The sequence below is a fragment of the Marmota monax genome, unplaced genomic scaffold (assembly GCF_021218885.2).
Source record: "Marmota monax isolate L192 unplaced genomic scaffold, Marmota_monax_Labrador192_F-V1.1 WCK01_AAM20220418_F8-fsc00019, whole genome shotgun sequence".
NCBI classification, from domain to species: Eukaryota; Metazoa; Chordata; class Mammalia; order Rodentia; family Sciuridae; genus Marmota; species Marmota monax.
Window position 1 is genome coordinate 16407365 of NW_026695242.1, and position 22569 is coordinate 16429933.

General features: G+C 32.1%; 1 protein-coding gene across 2 annotated transcripts in view; it reads left to right on the forward strand.

The window, feature by feature from the left end:
* Positions 1-22569, forward strand: part of Tmem26 (transmembrane protein 26) — a 45611-nt gene that overhangs the window by 10201 nt on the left and 12841 nt on the right. Inside the window, exons 2-4 of one of the 2 annotated variants that reach the window (XM_046419851.2) lie at positions 6586-6712; positions 11263-11373; positions 13951-14171. In XM_046419851.2, coding sequence (XP_046275807.1) covers positions 6586-6712; positions 11263-11373; positions 13951-14171 — 459 coding nt within the window. The remainder of the gene's footprint in view (positions 1-6585; positions 6713-11262; positions 11374-13950; positions 14172-22569) is intronic. The other variant, XM_046419852.2, reaches the window with a different exon arrangement.

Below are 22569 nucleotides of genomic sequence, written 5' to 3' on the forward strand. Positions count from 1 at the left end.
AAGAAATAATTTTCCACAAATTATGTTCAAGAGTGCAGAATTGCTGCAGAGTCGAGATTCAGTCATAATACTATCTGAGGGAAGTGATTTCTGTACTGGCCTTTGAATTAGCTGGTGGGATGCAGAACTGCAGAGAAAAAAAATGCTTTTCAGGGAAGAAAACATGATGGTGGTACCTAGGGTTACATTTGGAACCAGTTTATTTAGGAAGATGTCATGTTGTTCTCTGCCAAGTTCTCATATTTTATGAGAAAAATAAAATATAAATCCTAAAATTAATTCATATTTTGTCTCATAACTAGCTTAATAGTGCAACACACTGCTGAAGTTCAAATGTGAGCTTGTGCTTTCTTTAGATGTACTTTCAGAAAATTTTAGGTTAAGTGAGGTATACTGAGTGCTAATTATGCTTTCAGTTTATACCATAATTTGGGAATATGACTCTATTTTTAAAATTTTCAATAAGAAATGAAAATTATAATTAAGAATGCTAATATTCACCTTCAGAATATGATTCTACTGCAATGGGTATTCCCAAACAATTTGAAAATTCTCTGTGTTTCTTGTGTTCTTGACCTACTCTCCCATAAGTTCACGGAGAAAACAAACCTATCATCTGATGTTGGTACCTATCAAAACGTACCTGTCTATATTTAGTTTCCCATTTCTGTGGGGATTCTCATGAGCCTATGGCCCTTTAGTGGTGGTGTCCTTTGCCAAGGATCCTTCACACACCAAGGGCTCCTGGAGGGGAGGTGGTGGTGAGGTGCTATTTAAGAAAATAAATGAATGGTGGCTGGGGTCAGGGAAGTGACTTGTCAGAGAATTCAGAGACTGTTCTGCAAACGCACTGGGTTCATTCTGAAGGGTTGCAGAAGATAGGTGAAATACTGAGGCTGTTGTATTGGCCATAGTCTCCCTGCACACTAATGGGATGCTCTGGCTAAACAACCTAGACCGAAATAATGGATGCTAAGTCCAATTAGAGAAACCTAGGAGATCACAGAAAGGTATTTTGACCTAGTTTTTTGATTTGCATAAAACAAACCTGTTATTATAAAGTGAAATTTTATCAAAGATAGTTAAGGTAGTTTGATAAAAGATTTTTAAATTTGGATCTGGGATCCTTACAGATCCACTGTTATATAGACTAGAAAACAAGAAATGAAATATATATAAAATCTGGATTCACATTGAATTCATTTTTGAACATTATTTTTGCTTCCCTTAAATATTGTTTTATATATATATATATATATATATATATATATATATATATATATATATATGATTGAAAGTCAGACAGAAAAACTAAACAGAATAGTGGGTGATATTATGGTTATCTTTTCCTCTATATGATTATTTATAATGTTATATGTTTCTAAAAATTATGTGTTTCTTTTTCAGTAAGCAAATAACAATAATTGTCATTTTTAGAAAGAGAAAAGTGGAACCTTAATTCTAGACTAATAGTGAGTTGAAGTGAATAAAATCCATTGCAGGACTAAGTTGCTAAAGGTAACAACATAATCATCATTTGAAAAGTATTATAATTTGTTGAAATGACAACTATATATGACAAGTGGTATTTTGTTTTTGGATGAAATGAAAAAGGCAGTCAGTACAGCTTTTAAAGAGTTCTGAGCAGTGTCTAGCATGTAACACTTATTTCATTAATAAATAAAACAAAATAAATGAATTTGTTGATATATATTTATCTATATATATATATCTATATCTATCTATCTATCTATATATACATATATATATATATATATATATATTAAAGAAAAAGATTCTTTTAGATATTTTTTATGTTTGTATACTTTGGGAGGAATTGATAGCTAGGTTAACTGTTGTTAAATTTTTTAAAAAAGTAAAGAAATTAATTTTTTGGAAAGTTTACTTTAGAAAAAATAGTGAAGCAAACTACTTTGGCATTGAAGTGTTAACATTGGGCAACTCCAGTATTCTGGCAGGGTAGTAGTCTTCAAGAATGTAATAAATCTGAGTTTCTTATGGCAGTTAGTTCATTGGTAATATGGTATTATCAGTTTTGCAAAAATTTCCCACTGAAATGTGTCTTATTTAGTCATATATTTATCAGTTTTGATTAGTACAAGATATTATATTTTTATAAACAATTGTCTAGAAACCTGATAAAAAGTTATTTCTGAGTTAATGAGAGCTCTTTATAATATTAGCCTTCAAACAAGGTGCTTGGCATCTACTTTCTCCTGATGTCATATATATACTGCATGTTCCTCTATAACTAAAAAAATATTTATAAAAAGAAGTTAATTGGATTAGAAAAGGGGAATGAAGACAAAAGAGGGGGTGGGAATAGGAAAGAAAGTAGAATGAATTGGATATAACTTTCCTATGTACATATATGAATACACAACCAGAAAAACTCTACATTATGTACAATCATAAGAATGGGATCCTAATTAGAATAAGTTATATTCCATGTATGTATAATATTTTAAAATACACTCTACTGTCATGTATATGTAAAAAGAACAAAAAATTCTTTCTCAGTAGCAGAACAATATTAAACTAGTTTCCTTCAGTAAAATTTCAAGTAAAAAAATCAATTTATGATAGTATTTTGAGAATCACACCAAACCTAGCACAGGGCAACAAAACAGTAGAAATGGTAATTTAACTAGGTCCTCATTGAATCACTGGATATTTGTGGGAGCCCACAACTGTCAGACACTCTGGAAAGAGCAAAGGTACAATTATGAGCAGACATATTGTGCTTGTGTTGTTTGGAATTGCTGGAGGACAATGATGAAATGATACCAAATACATATACACATCCATATATATAATTATCAATTTTGAAAATCCATGGGGTAAAAAATGAACAAAGACAAGAAATATTTTCCTGGAGGAGTCTCATGTCATTGGCATGACCTGTAAGGAGAGAATTGGTAAAATTCAGGGAGAATTTCCCAGGGATACAAATGCATGTGTGGGGGCCTGAGCTAAAAAGGTCCTTAACCTTCTTCTCATTTTCCCAGACAGGAGGAACACTGTCACAGGAGCACAGTGAGGAAGAATGGCAAGCAACACAACCCAAAACATAGGCCTAGTCCTGATTGTGCAGCCTCCTGGAGTTTGTGATGGGCAAATGCCCAAGCAAACCATGGCTGTGTCAACCAGTAGTTGCCTTAACATTGAATGTGGAGTTAGGCCTAGTTGTGTCCTCAGCAGTGCAAAAAGCATCACTTTATACAAGCAGACTTAGATAGCAATAGTTGTGAGAATCATGATTTAAAAATGGAATTGACCATAAACTATTTGAAGAAATAGTCTTCTAGACTGGTATTCTGAATCCTCTTTAAACACAGGTACAAATATGTAGCCCTGAGTAAACTTGCAGAGCTCAGACTAGGGTAAAAAGCAGCTAACTACATTTATTGATTACCTACAATGTTGACTACATGGTACAACTGTCTGATTTAATGTTCATAGCTATCCTTTGGAGTGAGTATCACCCCCCACCCCATTTTAAAAATAGTACATTGAGTCTCAGGGAAGGTAATAAATTTCCAAAGATAAATGAAAGGAAGGCATAGGATTCAAATGTTTGTGTCCTCTAAATTTGTGAAATTTCTACTGGATCATACCTAAGTGCAATAATTCTTCAAAGGTCACAGCCTGAAGAACAAACTTGGACATGAAGAACAAACTTGCACCATCTGTTCTTTATTCATAAATTCAGGCATTTGAACATTTGAGCATTTGCTTGCTGTGCATATAGATTGAATAAGGTATTGTGTTGCCATGGGGGAGAAGAGAAGATAAAGTGAGAAGAGGGAAGTTATACAAAGACACATAGGGCTCAGGACCTGCCTCAAAGACTTACATTAGGCAATCTATGTCTTATATATACATTATTATAAAAGTACAGCATGTGTTGTTTAAGATTAATTGCTGCTATGCCCTGAAAATATGTAGGATATTGGTGGACATACAAGTCCACCAGAAGGCATTCCGAAAAGAGATCTTTCATTATGGGGGTGGGGGGGGGGCATTTGCTCTAACGCCATTTCCAATCCTCTCTTCTCAAATTAGCCAAAATAGGAGAGAATAGAGTGAATGGTTCTGAACAGAGACCAGTGGTTGGTTAAAGAAGTCTTGGATTGAATTTAATATAATCAATTCCTAAGCCCTTGATATGATTTCTTCTCACTTTCTCCTTTCATCTTTATGTCCAATAAATCTAACAAAGACAGAATGAAGTAAGAAGAACTATCCCAGACTCTTCCATCCAGCCTATTACTTTGGGGGGGGGCGTGGGGGTTGGGGGTATCTAAAAATACACAGTACATTGGGACTACTGAGTTGCTTAGCTTGATAGGATGCAATAGAGGAAGCGGAGATAAGACCCAATGATAGAGGCCTTGAATATTGAGTTATGGAATTTAGATTTTCTATACAGAAAATCTTGAATCTTGAGTTGTATGTGTATGTTTATGTAAATAATTTCCTAATTAAAAGAAATATGTTGAGATGGAATAATATTTTTTCCAATTAAACAAATAAATCTTATACTAGAAGATATTAAGGGTCATTGTTATTTTTGTTTTTAACCTCCCTTCAAGAACAATTATATACTCAGTCTATTGTTTCCCCCAGATTATTTTTGTAATGATATTGTTAGGGGAGTTAATCTCAAAATTAATCTGAACAAGAGTCAACTAACAGTCCAGCCAACATTTGACCTGTCTAAACAAAAATCTGCATATTCCAACTGTCCCTCTGACCAGAATTCACTTCCTCCTCCTTTTCACACAGGAAATATTCTGTCCTGGTGTTTCCTTTGATATATAAGGTCAAAGAGTTAATTGCTCTCACTTTTTTTTAAGAGCATGCTCAACATGGACTTTTTATATTTCCCTGAAGCCCAGCCATCTTCCAAGTCAGATTTTAATAATATCTTGACCCATAACCTTTTGTTTCAAAATTGGTTTTGGCAGGAAATCAAAGGTAGGGGAGTATCTATATTAAATATTGATTTTTTAAGGATTTCTTTTCATTTTGCCCTTTCTGCCTTCCTCTCTTCAGAAGTTGACAGAAGATCTAATGAAAGGGTTAAAAACCCCTTTTAAAACTCCATCCTAAAATTTCCTCTTTCATTTATCTTTATTTACTTTTCTATGGATTATAATACTACTGTGTAGGTAACATTTCATCTCAAAAGTATAAGTGTGTCCTACAAGTATTTTAATAAAATATATTGACTTTCAATTTTGACTTTGAGATGTTCTATCAAGCAAGAATCCAATCTAAAATAAAATGCAATTTGAAGAAATAAATTTGGGATTTATATTAATTTCATCTTATTTCATAATAATACTAGCAGTTTCCATCTGTTATTGAGTGCCTTCCTCTGCCAGGCACTGTCTTACAGATGATACAATATACTCCCTGGGAAATCCATGTGACGGTGATGGGCTGCATCGTGTCCCTTCTAGATTCATTATTAAAGTCTTAAGACCAAATTTGACAGAATTTGGAGATTAATTTGGTAATTAGGGTTAAATGAAGTCATAAACATGGGTCCTAATCTAATAAAATCAGTGGTCTTAAAAGTAGAAGAAAGGGAGAGAGCTCTCCCAGCACAAGCACTGAGGAAAGGCCACCAGAGAGGACATGGAGAAGTCCTGTCTGCAGGCCAAGAAGAGAGTGCTCACCAGAGCTCCACCATGCTGGAGCCCTGATTTTAGGCTCCTCAACTCCAGATTATGAGAAAAATCAGCTCTGTTGTTTCAGCCATGGAGTCTATAGTATTTCACACAGCAGCCCACATTGACTGATACAGGCAAGGACTGTTCCCATTTTGTGGATTAGGAAACCAAGTAAGATGTCCATGGCAAAGCTGACATTTGAACCTGAGTGTGTCTGACAACAAAAGCCTATTGCTTAGATTCCCATCTGAAATGTTGAGGCAGAAAATAATGAATAGATATTTAGATAGCCTTTAAAAAAATTCCCAAACCTTTTGGCTGTGTTCAGGTTTTTATTTTACAGGTTTAACACACATACACAAAACCAGTGCATTATTCTCATTTTTCATTCTTATCATCTGTTTTTTTTTTTTTTTTTGTGTGTGTGTGTGTGTGTACTAGCAGGGTGTTATTATTTGAGCTCTCAGAATTCCATGTTAATGTTGAAAAATGTAGCCAATCTTCCTGAAATTGCAATGTTGAAAAAAATCTGAGGTTTACGAGTGCTGTATTTGCTTTTTGTAAAACATATTAAATGCAAAATATCCAGTGTTGTGCCTGAAACTAATTGGCAGTGTCCCATTAACCATATTAAAATTAACATCTATTAATTGGATTAGAAATTCAGTGAGAATGACAGCTGCTAGTGCCTTTTACAGTTACTGTGTTTCTCTGCAATCCGTATGGCAGAAATCACATAACGCTTTTTTTTTTTTCCTGTGGAAATACACACTTAAGATAAAAAGGTTGACTTGATGAGATTAGGGAGTAGGCATTTGTTATCCTTCCTTTCTTCCCTTTTTTTCCCATAAAAGCTGAACTATCTTGTTTTTCCCTTTCACAGGTTTTCACCAGCTATATTTTTATATCTGATTAACATCGTTCCATCATTGTGGCTCCTTGAAATGCATCATGGGACCCAGGTACTTCCTTTTGGAAATTGGAATATCCAGAGGCAAACTGCTTTCACAGTATGATCTGATTTATTTCAGCAATGCTCTTTTTCAAGAGACAAATTATCAAAAATAGAATAAAAGGCCATTTATAAAAAGAATGGATTCTGTGATCTGTCAAAAAAAATTAAAATATTATTTCACTTAAAATTTAAGATTACACAATTAATTAACATCTGTGTTAGTGACTGTGTTCCTCAGACTCCCTCCCTTGCTCCACACATGATAGAATTCATGTGGAAATTTGATTTTGACCCTGGAAGCTATAGGGAGTTGCTGTGTTATGCCAGGAATCTTCAGGTCACAATAATGTGACATCCTGTAAAGTGACATTCTTAGGAATTATAAAACAAAAATAAACCCCCCTTTATCTGTACTTTGCTATGTAAATACATTTGGATTTATGGGGGCTTTTTAAAATACCGTTAATGCAGAAGAAAGGAGATTCTTTTGGGGGGTCTCCTGGGCCATCTTAGTGAAACAGGAAACCTATTCCAGAGCCCTGACATTCAGGCTAAATCGGGGGAAGATGTGGAAACCATACAGAGAAAGGTGAGCTTACATGTATTAGATCGTGAGGACCTAGAAAATAATCTGGCTTCCAATAAGAGTCACTAATCTTCATGTAGAGACTTTTTAATTGAGCAGCTTCCTACACAGACAACTCTAGTCAGCAGGCTTGCATTGGGTTCAGTCACTTACTGTTGATGGTGCTTTTGAGAAACTGAGATGGCCAGCTAGCAAAGCCCTTCAGACTCTAGCTTGGACTTCACAATTCCAGTTACAGGACTTTTGTTACAGATGAATTATGGTTAGTATCTAACATTTTAGTAACTTTATTGATAAATGCTTTAGACAGAATCTCTGAGAATTTGTCCCTGTACAGATTTCTTTGTTATAGGTAGTCATTTAATAGCATGTTTAGGTTATCTAATAATGCTTGCTCCACATTGTAGGCACATGAGAGGGGAATTTAGCTCTGTGGACTATCCTTGAAGAAATCTCCAAGCAAATACAAATAATGAAGCAATAGAGAAACCATTTTCCTCCTTAAATCTTCTGGCTAAAAATCATTAAAGTGATAAACCATCTCTAGTTCTGCACCAAAAGTTTCTTCTTCTTCTTCTTTTTTTTTATAACTATAGATTTGTTGGTTCAAAACATCATGGCTTTTTTGAAAAGTATCATAAGGAGTTAGGGAACTGTTTCAATCTCCTTACTACTTACAATTTTGAAGGGTATGGAAATAAGCTCCCGGTGATTTAAATCAATTTTTTCCCTACATATCCAATTCTATGACATGGCTATCATCCACAATAGCAATTCATTTTACCAAATGCTTTTATAATATAAATGCATTGCACAGTTAATTGATATACAGGTCAAATCCCATTACAACAAATAGCATGCAACCAAAAGCTCTCTTTTTAATAAAAAAAAAAAAAAGATTTTTGAGCCCCGGGCAGTACCTCTCTAATTTTCATACTACAAAAGAAATTGAACCGTTAGTAGTAATGGATTTGACACTGAGAATTAAAATGAATGCTCAGAGATTGAAATGGGCAGTGAGCTAGGATGGAGATGGTAAAAGTGAGAGAGACAAAAATTTTATATATATATATATATATATATATATATATATATATATATATATATATAGTATATATATGTATAGATATGTTTTCTTTCTCATATATATGTATATAAGATTGCAATAATGTGACATGCTGTAAAATGACTTTCTTAGGAATTACAAAACAAAAACAAACCCCCCTTTATCTGTACTTTTATAATTTAAATAGAATCCATATATATATGCTCCCATAAACCCAAAGGCATTGATGTAGCAAAGTACAGATAAAGGGGGGGTTGTTTTTGTTTTGTAATTCCTAAGAATGTCATATATATATACACACATATATATATATATATGTATATATATATATACACACACACATATATATGCATACATATATACAAGAGAAAAAATATATCTATGCATAATTTAAATAGAATCCATATATAGATGGTTTCCGTTTAAAGAAATAAGAAATGGCAGAATAAAGTGAAGTATAGCAAATCCCTTAGCCTACTCATTTAGGAAATTAGGAAATTCTGGTTATGATAATCACTTTTCTTTTTATAGCATTGTATGTTTCAGAGTGCTTTTAGATATATTTTCTCATTTATAATAAGTTAGGCATGGTGTATACATTTCTATTTTATTTTTTTTAAGAGAGAGAGAGAGAGAGAGAGAATTTTAATATTTATTTTTTTTTAGTTTTCGGTGGACACAACATCTTTGTTTGTATGTGGTGCTGAGGATCAAACCCTGGCCGCACGCATGCCAGGCGAGCGTGCTACTGCTTGAGCCACATCCCCAGCCCCCATTTCTATTTTATATAAGAAGACCTTGAGGATCAGAAAGTTTAGGAAATTTTCCTAAGGACACATAGGTAATCAACAGCAGTGCTGGGGCTTATATCCTAATGGACACCCAATCCATTAAACTCCTCTGCCTTTCTCAGTTGTCTATCCTATATTCTAAAGGAGTCTGCATTAGTTTGCATCTGAAGTTTTCATGATGAAAAAGAGTAATTTAATTTCCTTTCACATTTTACCATTTATTCTACATCCTCAATGTTCTAATCTATGATTTGGCGTGAGCAAAACATCTGTTTTATAAAGATGTTTATAAAGATATTTCCCCTAGATATGTTTCATAAAGATATTTCCCCTAGATCACCAATTTGGTACCTTCATTCCAGAAACTAGTGGAATGCATGGAAACAAAACAGCTATGACAAGTGTGACCTTAACCATTAGCGAGATTTGCTTATGAAGTGGCCTCATTAAAGTAATGGAAATGCTCTGGTCTTGATGGTGTCACAGACTGGTTTGACCTAAAGAAATGCTGTGGAAATTATTAAGATATTAAAGGTATAGTTCATGAAAAAATAGCAGGTTGGTACCCAAGTCATCTTCATAGAATCACTATGCTGTGATTAATGTAAACAATGTAACTACAAAAACAATGTAAGTCAGTTTAGGCTGAAGGAGTCAAATCACTTGTTCATTGCTGTCTTTATGTAGGTATACTTAAAGAAAAGTCTCATCAATCTCTAACAAAATAACATAAGTGGAGAGGAACTCAAATAAGTCTGAATACCGTAATATAGAGTGCAAAACTATTTGTTTCCAAGTTAGCTTATACTGTACTAAAGAATGACTTTTTTCCTTAAATAACAAGACAACTGTTGATTTTTAGTGATAAGGATGTCAAAAACATATGAAGGTTACCACTTTTAACATATAATCAATCTGCCTTCACGCCTGCAAACAGAATGGTCAAAATTTGTGTCCCATTGACCAGTAAGTTCTTAGCAATAGTCACAAAACTACTCTGTAATGAGGATTTGGATCTAAACTCAAAAATTAAACTTTTAAATTGCCACTGTTTTTTCTTAGAGTTTTAGTTTCACACACGTACACACACACAAAGTGTGCAAACAGCTATATTTTTGCTCCTAGAGATATGGCAAATGGCCATTTTTAAAAATTATTCTTGTCATTGTCATTTCACCCATAACAGTACTTACTTGGGTGAAGTGCAAAAAACAAAACAAAACAAACAACAACAAAAAAAACCAGCTTCTTGCAAGTCTTTTCTACTTTTTCAAGAAGAGCATAGAAGAATCAATGACTATCCAGTAAAATTTTAAAAAAAGCACGTTATAGCTTTCAATATTTTATCCTCTTAAATAATTTTTCTATAAAATCAAATGTGTAATCATGGCTATGGGGTGGTAATAGTGGTAGTGGTGTGTGTGCGTGTGTTTAAAAAAAAAATTAGAACTGCAGATGTTTAAAAGTTCTTCAACCATTTTTTAAGCCAGTTGATAAAATATGCATGGGTTGTAGCTATGTTTTCAAGTGCTGTCTCTTTCCTCTCTTATATATACTTTTTCCATTTTTATCTGCAAGATAATAATTTTGTGCATTTCACTTGCAGAAATTTACAAGCAAAAAGAAGAAGGAAAGAAAAATTAAATCATCAAATTTCCCATACACCTAAATCAACCTAAAGTTAAAATGTCTGAACCACTGAACATAAGAAAAAAAAATTGTTAGAGTATTTGACAGGAAAGATTCAAAATAATTGGGTCATTTATTTAAGCAGAATGGTGTTTTGGATAATGAGACTTCCAGGTAAGAAAGAAAGTAAGTGTTCTGACCAGGATTACATTGTTATGGCTGTTGGTTTGTATTATACTTATTCCAGGGTTCAGTAAAGGGATTCCAGGTATCAGTTATCAATTCAGCCATTCTCATGGTCACTCAGAGAGTCTGTGTCCTCAAGAGCCTCAAAGACATGTAGTTACCCCCCTTCACAAATTAACTGAAAAGGGGTTTTCTATCTCAAGTCTGTATTCAGATATTAGTAAATGCTTATGTGTTATGTATAAGCATCACATATCTGCTCATAATATCTTGGATAGATTAAAATCATTTCAAACTCTACCTTATTGCCTTTTTTTGCATATTGATACCACCACAATCATTTTTAGTATTGTGATGTTCAATCTGAAGGACTGTCACAGAACATCAGTAGAAGAGAAGACACTGATCCCACCCTGATGTCTAAGGAGAAAGTCAATGGAGTGAATATCATTGAGACGGTGAGAGCTTTTCCTACCATTTATGAAAAGATCTATCAAACATCTATCAAACAGTTGGACTTCATGAGCATAATGAGCAGTCCATTTCTAGTTTATTCTTCCCTAAATACGTTTGCCAATTTAATTGTTTGGGTCAGAAAATTCACAAAATAATTGTATGTTATCTATTTTTAAACATTTTACATAGTATATTTTAAACATTTTACATAAATTTAATACTGTATATAACCTACAGTATTAAAAGACAATTCAGATACTATATAGTGGAGATATATACACTGAAATATATGCTATTCTAATATTTTAATTATATCATTCACACATTTGTATTCTAATTTTATACATATAATTTTTTTAAAAAGTATTTGTTTTTCAGAACAGTTTAGGTTCACAGTTAAACCAAGAGAAAGGTACAGAGATTTCACATTTGCCCTTTGCCCCCAAATATGCACAGCCTCCCCTACCATCAACATCATGCAGCAGAGTAGTATATTGGTTAAAAATTGATAAATCTACATGGCCATCTCATTATCACTAAAAGTCCATTGTTTACACTAAGGTTTATTCTTGAAATTGTACATTCTATGGGTTCAGACAAATGAATAGTAGCAGGTGTCTACCATTATAATATTATACAGAGTATGTTGACTGCCCTAAAAGTCTTGTGTTCATTTATTCATCCCTCTCCTTCCTGCCAAGTCATGACAGCCATTGGTCATTTTACTGCCTTTTTAGTTTTACCTTTTCTATAATATTATGTAGGTGAAATCATCAAATATATAGTATTTTCAGACTTGATACCTTATTTCATTTTAGTGCTGAATAATATTTCATTGTTCAGTTTATTTATCCATTTGGTTACTGAAGGACATCTTGGATAAGCATTTTGTAGTTTCTTCATGTATATATAATGTGTGTGTGTATGTGTGTGTGTGTATTTTCCTCTAAATATTTCATTAGGTTTATACGAAAATATTTCATTTTTGAGGGGGATAATGCAAATGATATTGCTTTTTAAATTGCAAATCTAATTCTTTACTAGTATATAGGAAAAAGTTTGACTTTTGTATATCAACCTTTATTTTGCAAATTTGCTTATTATAGGAAATTTTTGATGAATTTCTTAGGATTTTTTACATAGACAATTTTGTTTTCTGTGAATAAGAATAGTTTTATTTGTTCCTTACCCATGAGTATACATTTTATTTCTTTTTCTTGTCTTATTGAACTAGCTTAGACTTCCGTCCTATATTATTTGTTTAAGTATGTTAGAAAGGAGTTTTAGCCAACATAGAATGACTTTCTTTTTCTTCAAGGGTTTGGTATTTGGCAAAGCCATCATGGCCTATTTCAAAGTGGTATAAAAGAAAAAGAATCAAAGAATCCCTATCACTGAAACATGTTCTTGAAAATAATATATTGATTTTGTCAGTAAGAATAGAATTAACTTGGGTTTTAATTCTAATTCTAATCCCAATTTATCTATATCATGTTGGACAAGTTACTTAGTCTCTCTCAGTTTTTCATCTGACAATTAAAAAATTAATATCTTTCCTGCTAGTGTTGTTCTTTTGTGAATTAAATAAGATGTATGTGAAGTTTCATATAAAAATATAAAGAAGTGTACAAATGAAAGACTCTTGACCTTGCATGATTTCAATCAGGTCAGCATCTGCCTTTTCTTTTATTCTCCCTGTACTTGTTCATTTGATATCAATAAGTGATCAAGAGGAATAAGTGATCAAGAGAGATAAGTGAGCAAGAGGGGGTAGATTTTGCACAAAAATATTTAAGTCACTTGCATAAATAAGTTTAAATTGTCATTCTTAAGACCTAAGACCTAGTAGTCTTTAAAACTTGTAACATAATAAGGTCAAAATATACTTTAAATTTTATTTAGAAGGTAAATGGGCAAAAGAGTTCATAGGAAATGTATTAGTAGGATATAAATTTTTCTGAGTCTAAGAATAATGACAGACTAAAATTTGCTTGCTAATTTAAAACTTATTTTATAATATGTTAAATATTCAGAATAAAAATAATAACTGCTATTCTCTTTCTTAAGATAACATGATAAACATTATTACATTTTTGCTGTCTTGATAAGATACAGTTTTAAGGCAATAATAAATGAAAGGGAAGACTGTACCATGCTAAAAATATCTTCAGGTTAGTAAATTCAGATTTTAAATCTGCAAAAGAAAACTATAGGACTCCTTTTGTGATTTTAATATGGAATTTATAAAATTTTGCTATGTATTATACTTTGTTATAGAGTATAATATAATGAGCAATGATCTTTAAAACATTGTAAAATTGGCTCTTTAAATATCATATGTGCAATCTCACTCAGAAGTATAAGGTTTAAATTACTTGCTAGTTGTAGCCTTACCTTAAGGCCCACGTTAGAGGTATATTTCTTTTTTCTGTGTTCAGCAGAACAGTGTTATTTTCATTAGTAAGAGAAGGGTTAACTCCTGAATACATCTACAGATGCAAACTAACTTGAAAGCTGTGGTGAAGAAAACATCTCTCTACAAGCTCATAATCCTTCTGTCTGACATTTCTGTTAAACAGGCCAAAGTTTTTGTACATAACTTATCTGCAGTATGTGAGACGACTTGGACTTTGGGACTTCATCAGACATTCCTGTTACTGCTAATAATTGGAAGATGGCTTCTACCTATTGGAGGTACCATCACTCGAGACCAGCTCTCAGAACTTCTCCTTATGTTTGTGGGAACAGCTGCTGACATACTGGAATTTACCAGTGAGACTCTGGGATTAAATAATGTGAGGTAAGTACTGCAGTGCTTCTTTTCAAGGCTAGTACCATGCACCTCTCTTTCTGTTATTTGTATCTCATATGAACAAGAATTTGAGTATTTCCTGTGTTCAATGTTAAGATAGTACAATTTGTAGCTATTTAGATACATGCTTGGAACTGATATGATGTTTATAGTATTACTACTACTACTACCACTACTACTACATAAAGGAGATTTCTACCAGATAAAAGGACGCATAATATGGCCTGTGGATGAGAACAGAAAAGCTGTGCATGCTTGTATGACTATAGGTCAAGTGGGGCCATTTTATAGGGAAAACTTCTGTAGTGGAAAAATCATCCCTAATTCCTCTTTCACATTACCAAGTACCAGGAACTGATTGTAAAATCCTCTTCTAGAGCACAGTGTAGCTGTAATTCCAAAAGACATGGAGAACTCTCTCTCTTCTTCAGTTGGAGAATTTACATTCCCTTGTGTGGATGTAGAATGGGGAAGATGAAGTTTTATTTTACAAAATTTTATTTTTAGTCAGTTTTGTTCAAAGCGCCCAAAGGCTTTTTGGTGTAGATGCCTATAAATTAAAACTTATTGAGTTGGTACTTTTATTTTTGCCACAAGCAAATAAACTCAGAATCCATGATCACATCTGTTTATGGAACTACTTTCTACCCATTAGGGATTTAAGTCTCAGTGTCTGAATGTACTTTAAGCTTGGGTTGTTTTGCACTATGCTATAAAAATAAATTGGAATGAGGCTGGCTTTTAATGCTACAGTTTACTTTATGCTGTGTTTCTCAAACAACATAACATAAAGCTGAGCAAAATATATTAACTTATTGAGTAAACTTAATATCTCAATTATAGTACAAATTATATTTATAACCATTGGTTATCTTTACAAGATCATTTCTTGTTTCATTTATATTAATTTTTCTTTTCGCTCATTAAGTTGACATATTCTTTTAAAAAGAATCAGGTAGCAGAATACAACAGTTACTAATAGGGCATTATGTAAAAATGTGGATGTGTAACCGATGTGATTCTGCAATCTGTATTTGGGGTAAAATTGGGAGTTCATAACTTGAATCTAATGTATGAAATATGATATGTCAAGAGCTTTATAATGTTTTGAACAACCAATAAAAAAAAAGAATCAAATCTAAATTGGTACAATGTCTTCAAAGTGTTTATTTCTGTAGTTTTAATGCCTTATATTTTGTCTGTGATTTACACTGTATAATTTATTTTTAAGTAGTTTAATGATAATTATAACACAAAGTGATTCTAAGAAAAATGTGAAACTATCATGACAAATCACATAAAAATAATAAATATCTACAGTGACAGGGATATGACAATACAAGGATAACAAACTATAGCTTTCTAGAAATAAATATATACATGTTAAATATTTAGGGAAATGGGGGGGGGTATGTTTTACAGGCTAGTCATAAAAATTGAGAAATACCAAACTGAATTATTAGACTCTTTATGAGTCCCATCCAGAAATGACATCAAGAAGCAATTTATAGATCTGTGGTTGCCAATAAATGTTGACTATTAAATAAGTTTATTTAATTCCCCAGTCTCAAAAAAAAAAATCTTTGAAAATCACGAGGCCTTTATTCACCAACAATGGATTTGTTGGGTAACATGTGCCAGGCAGGGTGCCAGGCAGAGAATGGGTAGCACACAGTGGGTGAATGGTGAAGCAAGTGCTGCATGAAGGATGCTCAGTTCTACCCAAAACAAGTCTATTTCAACTCAGTGAGGTTTTAGGTAACACATGATATTTCAGGATATTTAAATCCCCTGATTCCTTTCGGGGTCTACATATCGCTCTGAATACTTTCACAAATGTATATTTTTAAAAATTTTTAAACATGTATCATATTCCAAGCAAGCTATATCTACAGGTTCTACATATGCAGATAGAAAATATTTTAAAATGTATATATAGTGAACATATTCAGACTTTTTGTCTGGTCATTTTTTTTTCCTAAACCATACAGTGCAGCAACTATTTACATAGCATTTACATTATATTAGGTATTGTAAGTACTCTAGAGATGATTTAAAGTATATGGGAAAATGTGCACATATTATCTGCAAATAGTATGCCATTTTATATAAGCTTTAGTGTGTTTAGTGGCCTTTTGTAATCTCTATTCTACTCCCATGTACCTCCATTACTCAAATATCCTCTACACCCAAAGTCAAGTCCTAAAGTATATCTAGAATTTTTCCTGTCTCGTAAAAGCCAGGTTCCAGGGTCTGATTTCCTGTCTCAAGTCCTGCCTTTACTGCAAGAATTGACACTGTGAAATGTCTGTCTTTCAAAGGAGATCTTTAATCTTTTCCCACTGGGACTTAGCTTTCCCCCTTTATCAGGGAGAATAAAATTAATGTTTAAGTAAAAGATATTTATAATAAATTGGTTACTTCATTGTGGTCTGTTCAGCATAGCTTGTTATTATGACATTTTATTTTCTCTTATTTTATTCTATATTTTGAGTTGACATTTTTAGGAGAAAGCCTACAATACAACAATGAGGGATGAGAACTACATTACAAATATGCAAATATGTCATTTATATATATATATATATATATATATATATATATATATTTTAATTTTTATATTTTTATTTGAGAAAGGGTCTCGCTGTTTTGCTGAGGTTGTCCTGGAACTCACAAGTACTTGGGATCATAGGAGTGCACCACCATGCTCCACCCAAATCTCTTTCCTATATTGTAAATAATATGTCAGATATCATTTTTTTAAAGAGAGAGAGAGAGAGAGAGAGAGAATTTTTTTTTAATATTTACTTTTTTTTTTTAGTTCTCGGCGGACACAACATCTTTGTTTGTATGTGGTGCTGAGGATTGAACCCGGGCCGCACGCACGCCAGGCGAGAGCGCTATCGCTTGAGCCACATCCCCAGCCCCTCAGATATCATTTTTGAAGAATAAATCAATTTACTCCTTTGGCACAACTGAAGTTCATCTGATTAATTTTATGAATTTATCTAGGTGTCTAAATCTTATGATCTTACAATTTTTTTCTAAGCTGAATTTTTAATTCTAAGGTCTAATGATATTATCAAATTATAAATTTGTGGCACCATAAATAAAATCTAGATTTAGAATATTCTCATTACTCTAAAAAATATTATAGCTTTTTGCCATCAATTTTCACTTCTGCCACCCACCATAAGCAACCACTAACCTACTTTCTGCCTGCACAGATCTTTGTTTTAGAAATTTCATGTAAATGGAATTATAAAATATGTATTCTTTTTTGTCTTTGTTTTTCATTTGGCATACTGTTTTAGGGTTCATCCATGTTAATCTGTCTGGTTCTTGTTTTAATTGTTGCATACTATTCCATTTTATGCATGTGCCACATTTGTTTATTTGTTTAGTGGATATATATGTGCATTACTTATAGCTTTATGCTATTAAGAGTGATGTTGCTGTGAACATTCATTTATCAACATTTCCATATGTTTTCATTTCTCTCCCATAATTACCTAGAAGTAGAAGGACTAATTTTATTTTAAGTGCATATTTAACTTTTTAAAAAACTTTCAGTTTCTAGAGTAGCTTTACCATTTTATATTCCCAACCAGCAATGTATGATAGTTCTATTTTCTCCATATTCTTGCTCAGACTTTTTTTTTCATTGTGGCTCTAATTTGTATTTAACAATGAACATTATTCATTATCTTTGCACATGCTTATTAGCTACTTATATATCTTTATTGAAGTGCCTATTAAAATTTTTGCCCACTTTATTTTGTGAAGGAGTGTACCAAGGATTAAACCATGGGGTATTTAACCAGTAAGCCATATCCCCCAGACCTTTTTATTTTTTATTTTGAGACAGGGTCTCACTATGTTGCTGAGGCTTTGAAGTTGTGATCCTTCTGCCTCAGCCTCCCCAGTCGCTAGGATTAGAAGTGTGTTCCACCAAGCCTAAAAAATTTTTGTTCATTTAAATTGGATTATTTTATTATTGAGCAGTAAGAGTTTTAAAATATATTCTAGATACAAGTCCTTTATCGGTTATATAAATGCAAACATTGATACCCATCATTCCACTTATTTTTATAATGTTATCTTTTGAAGAACATAGTTTAAAAATTTTGATGTCCAAAGCTGTCAATATTTTCTCTTTTCTATCATGCTTCTTGGTGTCATATCTAAGAAATAATAAATTAGAAATTAAAAATTAAAAATCAAAAATACCTTCTTTCAATTTTTTAAAGGAAATTTAAAAATTCTTTCATTTATTTTTATTGTCCAGTTTGACTTCATTTTTGTATAATGTGAGGTAAGTTTCCAACTTGCTTTTTTTTTTAATATTGTCATTGTCCCAGCCCTGTTTGTTGCCCAAGCTGGGATTAATTGTTCCAACAATATTTTTTTTAAATATTCTTTTCCTGTCACCTTGCCTTGGCATCTTCATCAACAATCAATTGACCACAGATGTTAAGCGATTTTGTCTGGACTTTTTATTGTGTTCCATTAAACTACATGTTTGTCTTTATACCAAAGCCATACTATCATGATTACTGTAGCTTTACTGTCACTTTTGAAATGAAATACTTGAAGTCTTCTGACATTACTTTTCATAAAAAAAATGACTTAGCTATTCAAGGTCTTTTGCATTTCCTTCAAATTGTCATGATTATCTTATTCAGTTCTAGCAAAAGCAAACAAAATAAAAAGAAAAATTTGTGGCCTTGATAGGAAATAACTAAATCAGAGGGTAAGTATGGGAAGAGTTGGTATCTTGTCAATATTATGTCTTGCAACTGAAACATCTCATTTTTGTTTTAAGATGTTCCCTAATTTGTCTTAGTAACATTTTGCTATTTTCAATGTACAAGTCTCACACTGCTGTTCCAAATGTTTTTCTCCTAAATATTTTATTTTTTGAATGCTCTTGCTACACAAGCACTTTATTAATTTCATGTTCATATTTTCATTGCTATATAGAAACACAATTTTTTTGTATGATGATTTTGTACCCAGTAACTGTGCTAAATTGCTTATTTGTCCTATGCCTCAATGTGTTCTACATATAAGATCATTTGTGAATAAGGACAGTTTTGATTTTTTTCTAATCCATATGCCTTTAGTTTCTTTTTCTTGACATAGTGCACAGCAAGAAACTTTTTTTCAATGTTGAAAAGAAGTAATGAGTGAATATTTCAATCTCAAGAGATTAATGCTTTGTCCATTAAGGATAATGTGAGGTTAAGTTATACATAGATGGTCTTTATCAATTTGACTAAATTTCCATTTATATTTGTATTACTGGAAGTTTTTCTCCCCCCTTATAAGTGTTTATAGGTATTGAATTTTGTTAAATCCCTTTTCTGCTTTTTTTTGAGATGATTTTATGTTAGTTCATCTTTATTCTATAAAAGTATATTATATTAACTAATTTTTAGATTTTAAACCACTCTCAATGTATTTGGAATAAATTCTACTTAGTTATATTGTATACTCTTTTTTAAATGTTCCTGGATTCAGTTTGCTAACATTTTGCTAATTTTTATATCAATGCTCCTGAGGAATATTGATTTCTACTGTTCTTTTTCTAACATCTTTTTCTGGCCTTTGTATCTGGGTTATATTGACTTTATTAAATACCCCAGGAGCATGCTCTCCTTTAGTTTGAAAACTTTTGCTATTTCTTCTTTAAGTATTTGTAGAATTCACCTAGGAAGACTTCTGGGCCCAGGCTCTTCTTTATGGAAGTTTTATTTGTTTGTTTTAATTTTTATTTATTTTTTTTAGTTGTAGTTGGACACAATACTTTTATTTTATTTATTTATTTTTATGTGTTGCTGAGGATTGAACCCAGGGCCTCTCATGTGTTAGGTGAGCTCTCTACCGCTGAGCCACAATCCAGCCCCTGTTTGTTTGTTTTTTAAATAGCCAAATCAAGATCATTGATTCTAATAGGTCTATTTGTATATTCTCTTTCTTTAGTTAATTTTGGTTGTATTTTTCTTTCTAGATTTTCAGTTTCATTTGTTTCTAATTTATGGCATAAAATTGTCCATATTATTCACTTACTACATTTTAAAGTCTATGGAACCAGTTGTGATACCTTCTTTTTCATTTCTCAGTTTGGCTATTTGTCATTCTCTGCCTTTTTCCTAGAGGGAAGTTGTTTACTTGTTTGTTTTGTTTGGTGGTATTTACTGATTTTGTCAATCTTCAAAAATAACCAGCTTTTGATTTTATTGATTTTCTCTATTTTCATTTCAATCATTTATGCTCTGTTGTTTGTTTTCTACCTTAGGCTGGTTTCCGATTTAATTTGTTCTTCTTCTGTTTTTTTTTTTCTAGTTTCTAAATGTGGAAACTTTAACTATTGATCTGAGACTTTCCTTCTTTCCTCATAAGCATCCAAAGCCATGCATTTCCCTTTATGCAGTGTTTTTCCAGTGCATTATAAATTTTGACAAATTATCCTTTTTTTAATATAATTCAAAATATTTTGCAATTTCTCCTGTGATTTTTCCTTGTGTGAGTATTTATAAAAAAGAAATTTAACTTCAAATATATGGATATTTTCCATTTTTTTAAAAAAATTTACTTTTATCATAGTCTGTGAATATAATTTAAAATGATTCAATATTTTTAATTTATTAAGATTTATTTATCTAGGATATGGCCTACCTCTCAGAATGTTCTATGTAAGCTCGAGAAAAATGTGTAATTACTTCTTTAGATTCTCATAGATTAATACTAACTTTAGTTCCAGCAAAGCACACCAATATTTCTCCATTTGATCACAGCTTTATAGCTTCATTTGCTTCCTTACCCATAACTCCGTTTCATCCCGCCTTTTTTTGCTATTATGGTTGTACATATATATGTCTTTGTATGCTACAAACCAGACCACATAGTTATGTCACTATTTAAAATCTTTTGGGGTTTTTTAAATTTTTTTTTTTAGAAAGAGAGAGAGAGAAGAGAGAATGTTTTAATATTTATTTTTAAGTTTTCGGTGGACACAACATCTTTATTTTATTTTATGTGGTGCTGAGGATAGAACCCAGTGCTCCATGCATGCCAGGCAAGCGCGTTACCGCTTGAGCCACATCCCCAGACCAATCTTTTGTTTTTTTTTTTTTTTAAATAAAGTTAAGAGAAGAAAGTATTTATATGATTGTATAATATTTCATATGTCTTTTCTGTTTGCCTCTAGATTTTCTATTTTGATACTCTTCATTCCTTCAGGTAGACTTAAATTACTGTCTAATGTAATTCCCTTCATCAGAATGGACTTCATTTAGTGTTTCTTCTAAGGCAAACGGGCTAATAACACTCTCCTGTCTTTCTTTACATGGAAATGTGTTTTTTTTTGTCTTGATGTTTGAAGAATATTTTTGTTGTAGATGGAATTCTTGGTTTATCACTTTATTTTTCTTTTAGGATTTATATATGCTATCCCATTGTCTTCTGATCTTCACTGTTTCATATTAGATATTAATCATTAGTTATTTTGTTGGTATCCCGCACATGATGAATCAATTTTCTCTTCATTATTTTCAGGGTTTCTTTTTCTCTTTGTCTTCTAGTAGTTTGACTGTGATATGTCCAGGTGCATTTCTCTTTGCTTTTCATCTTTATAAAGCTTTGTTGAAGTTGGATCTGTAAATTATTTTCTCTTTAAGATATTTCAGCCATTATATCTTTAAATAACTTCCTTGCTCTGTTTGCTTTTTCTGCTGGGAATCCTATTAAAAATGCACATCCTTGACCATGTTCCATCAATTGATTTTTCTTCAATCTGTTTTACTTGCTGAACTTCAGATTTGATAGTTTCCATCGATTTATCTCCCAGGTCACTGGTTCTTTCTTTTTCCATCTCAAATCTAGACATAGAGTAAAAAAAAATCAGAGTCTGTCTAGTGAATTTTTCATTTCAATTTATATATTTTCAACTCTAAAGCTTCTCTTTAATAATTTTATATTTTTGCTATTTCATTATTAGATTGTTTATTTAAGTCACTGACATCAGATATTTCTTTCATTTATAAAACAAAATTTTATTTCATTCTTTCAGCTATATATGTTGTCTGTTTTTATGTCTTTTTCTGCTGATGTTACTGTCTAAGCCCCATTAGAGTGAATTTCTACTGACTGTCCCTCCACCGCAGAGTAATTATAGGTCCCATTTTGTACATTTTGCATTTCACATACTTTCTTTGTGGAAAACTGAACATTTTCAAACTTCCCCATCATCACCTCAGGTTTCTTCCTTTGTTGCTTTAGTTTACCTAATCCTAGGAATCTACCTCTCCTTGGATTACAATCACTGATGTCTCAGGTTTTTAAAATTCTTAGTTCTATTTTTAGTTTAGCATTCCAGTTGCCA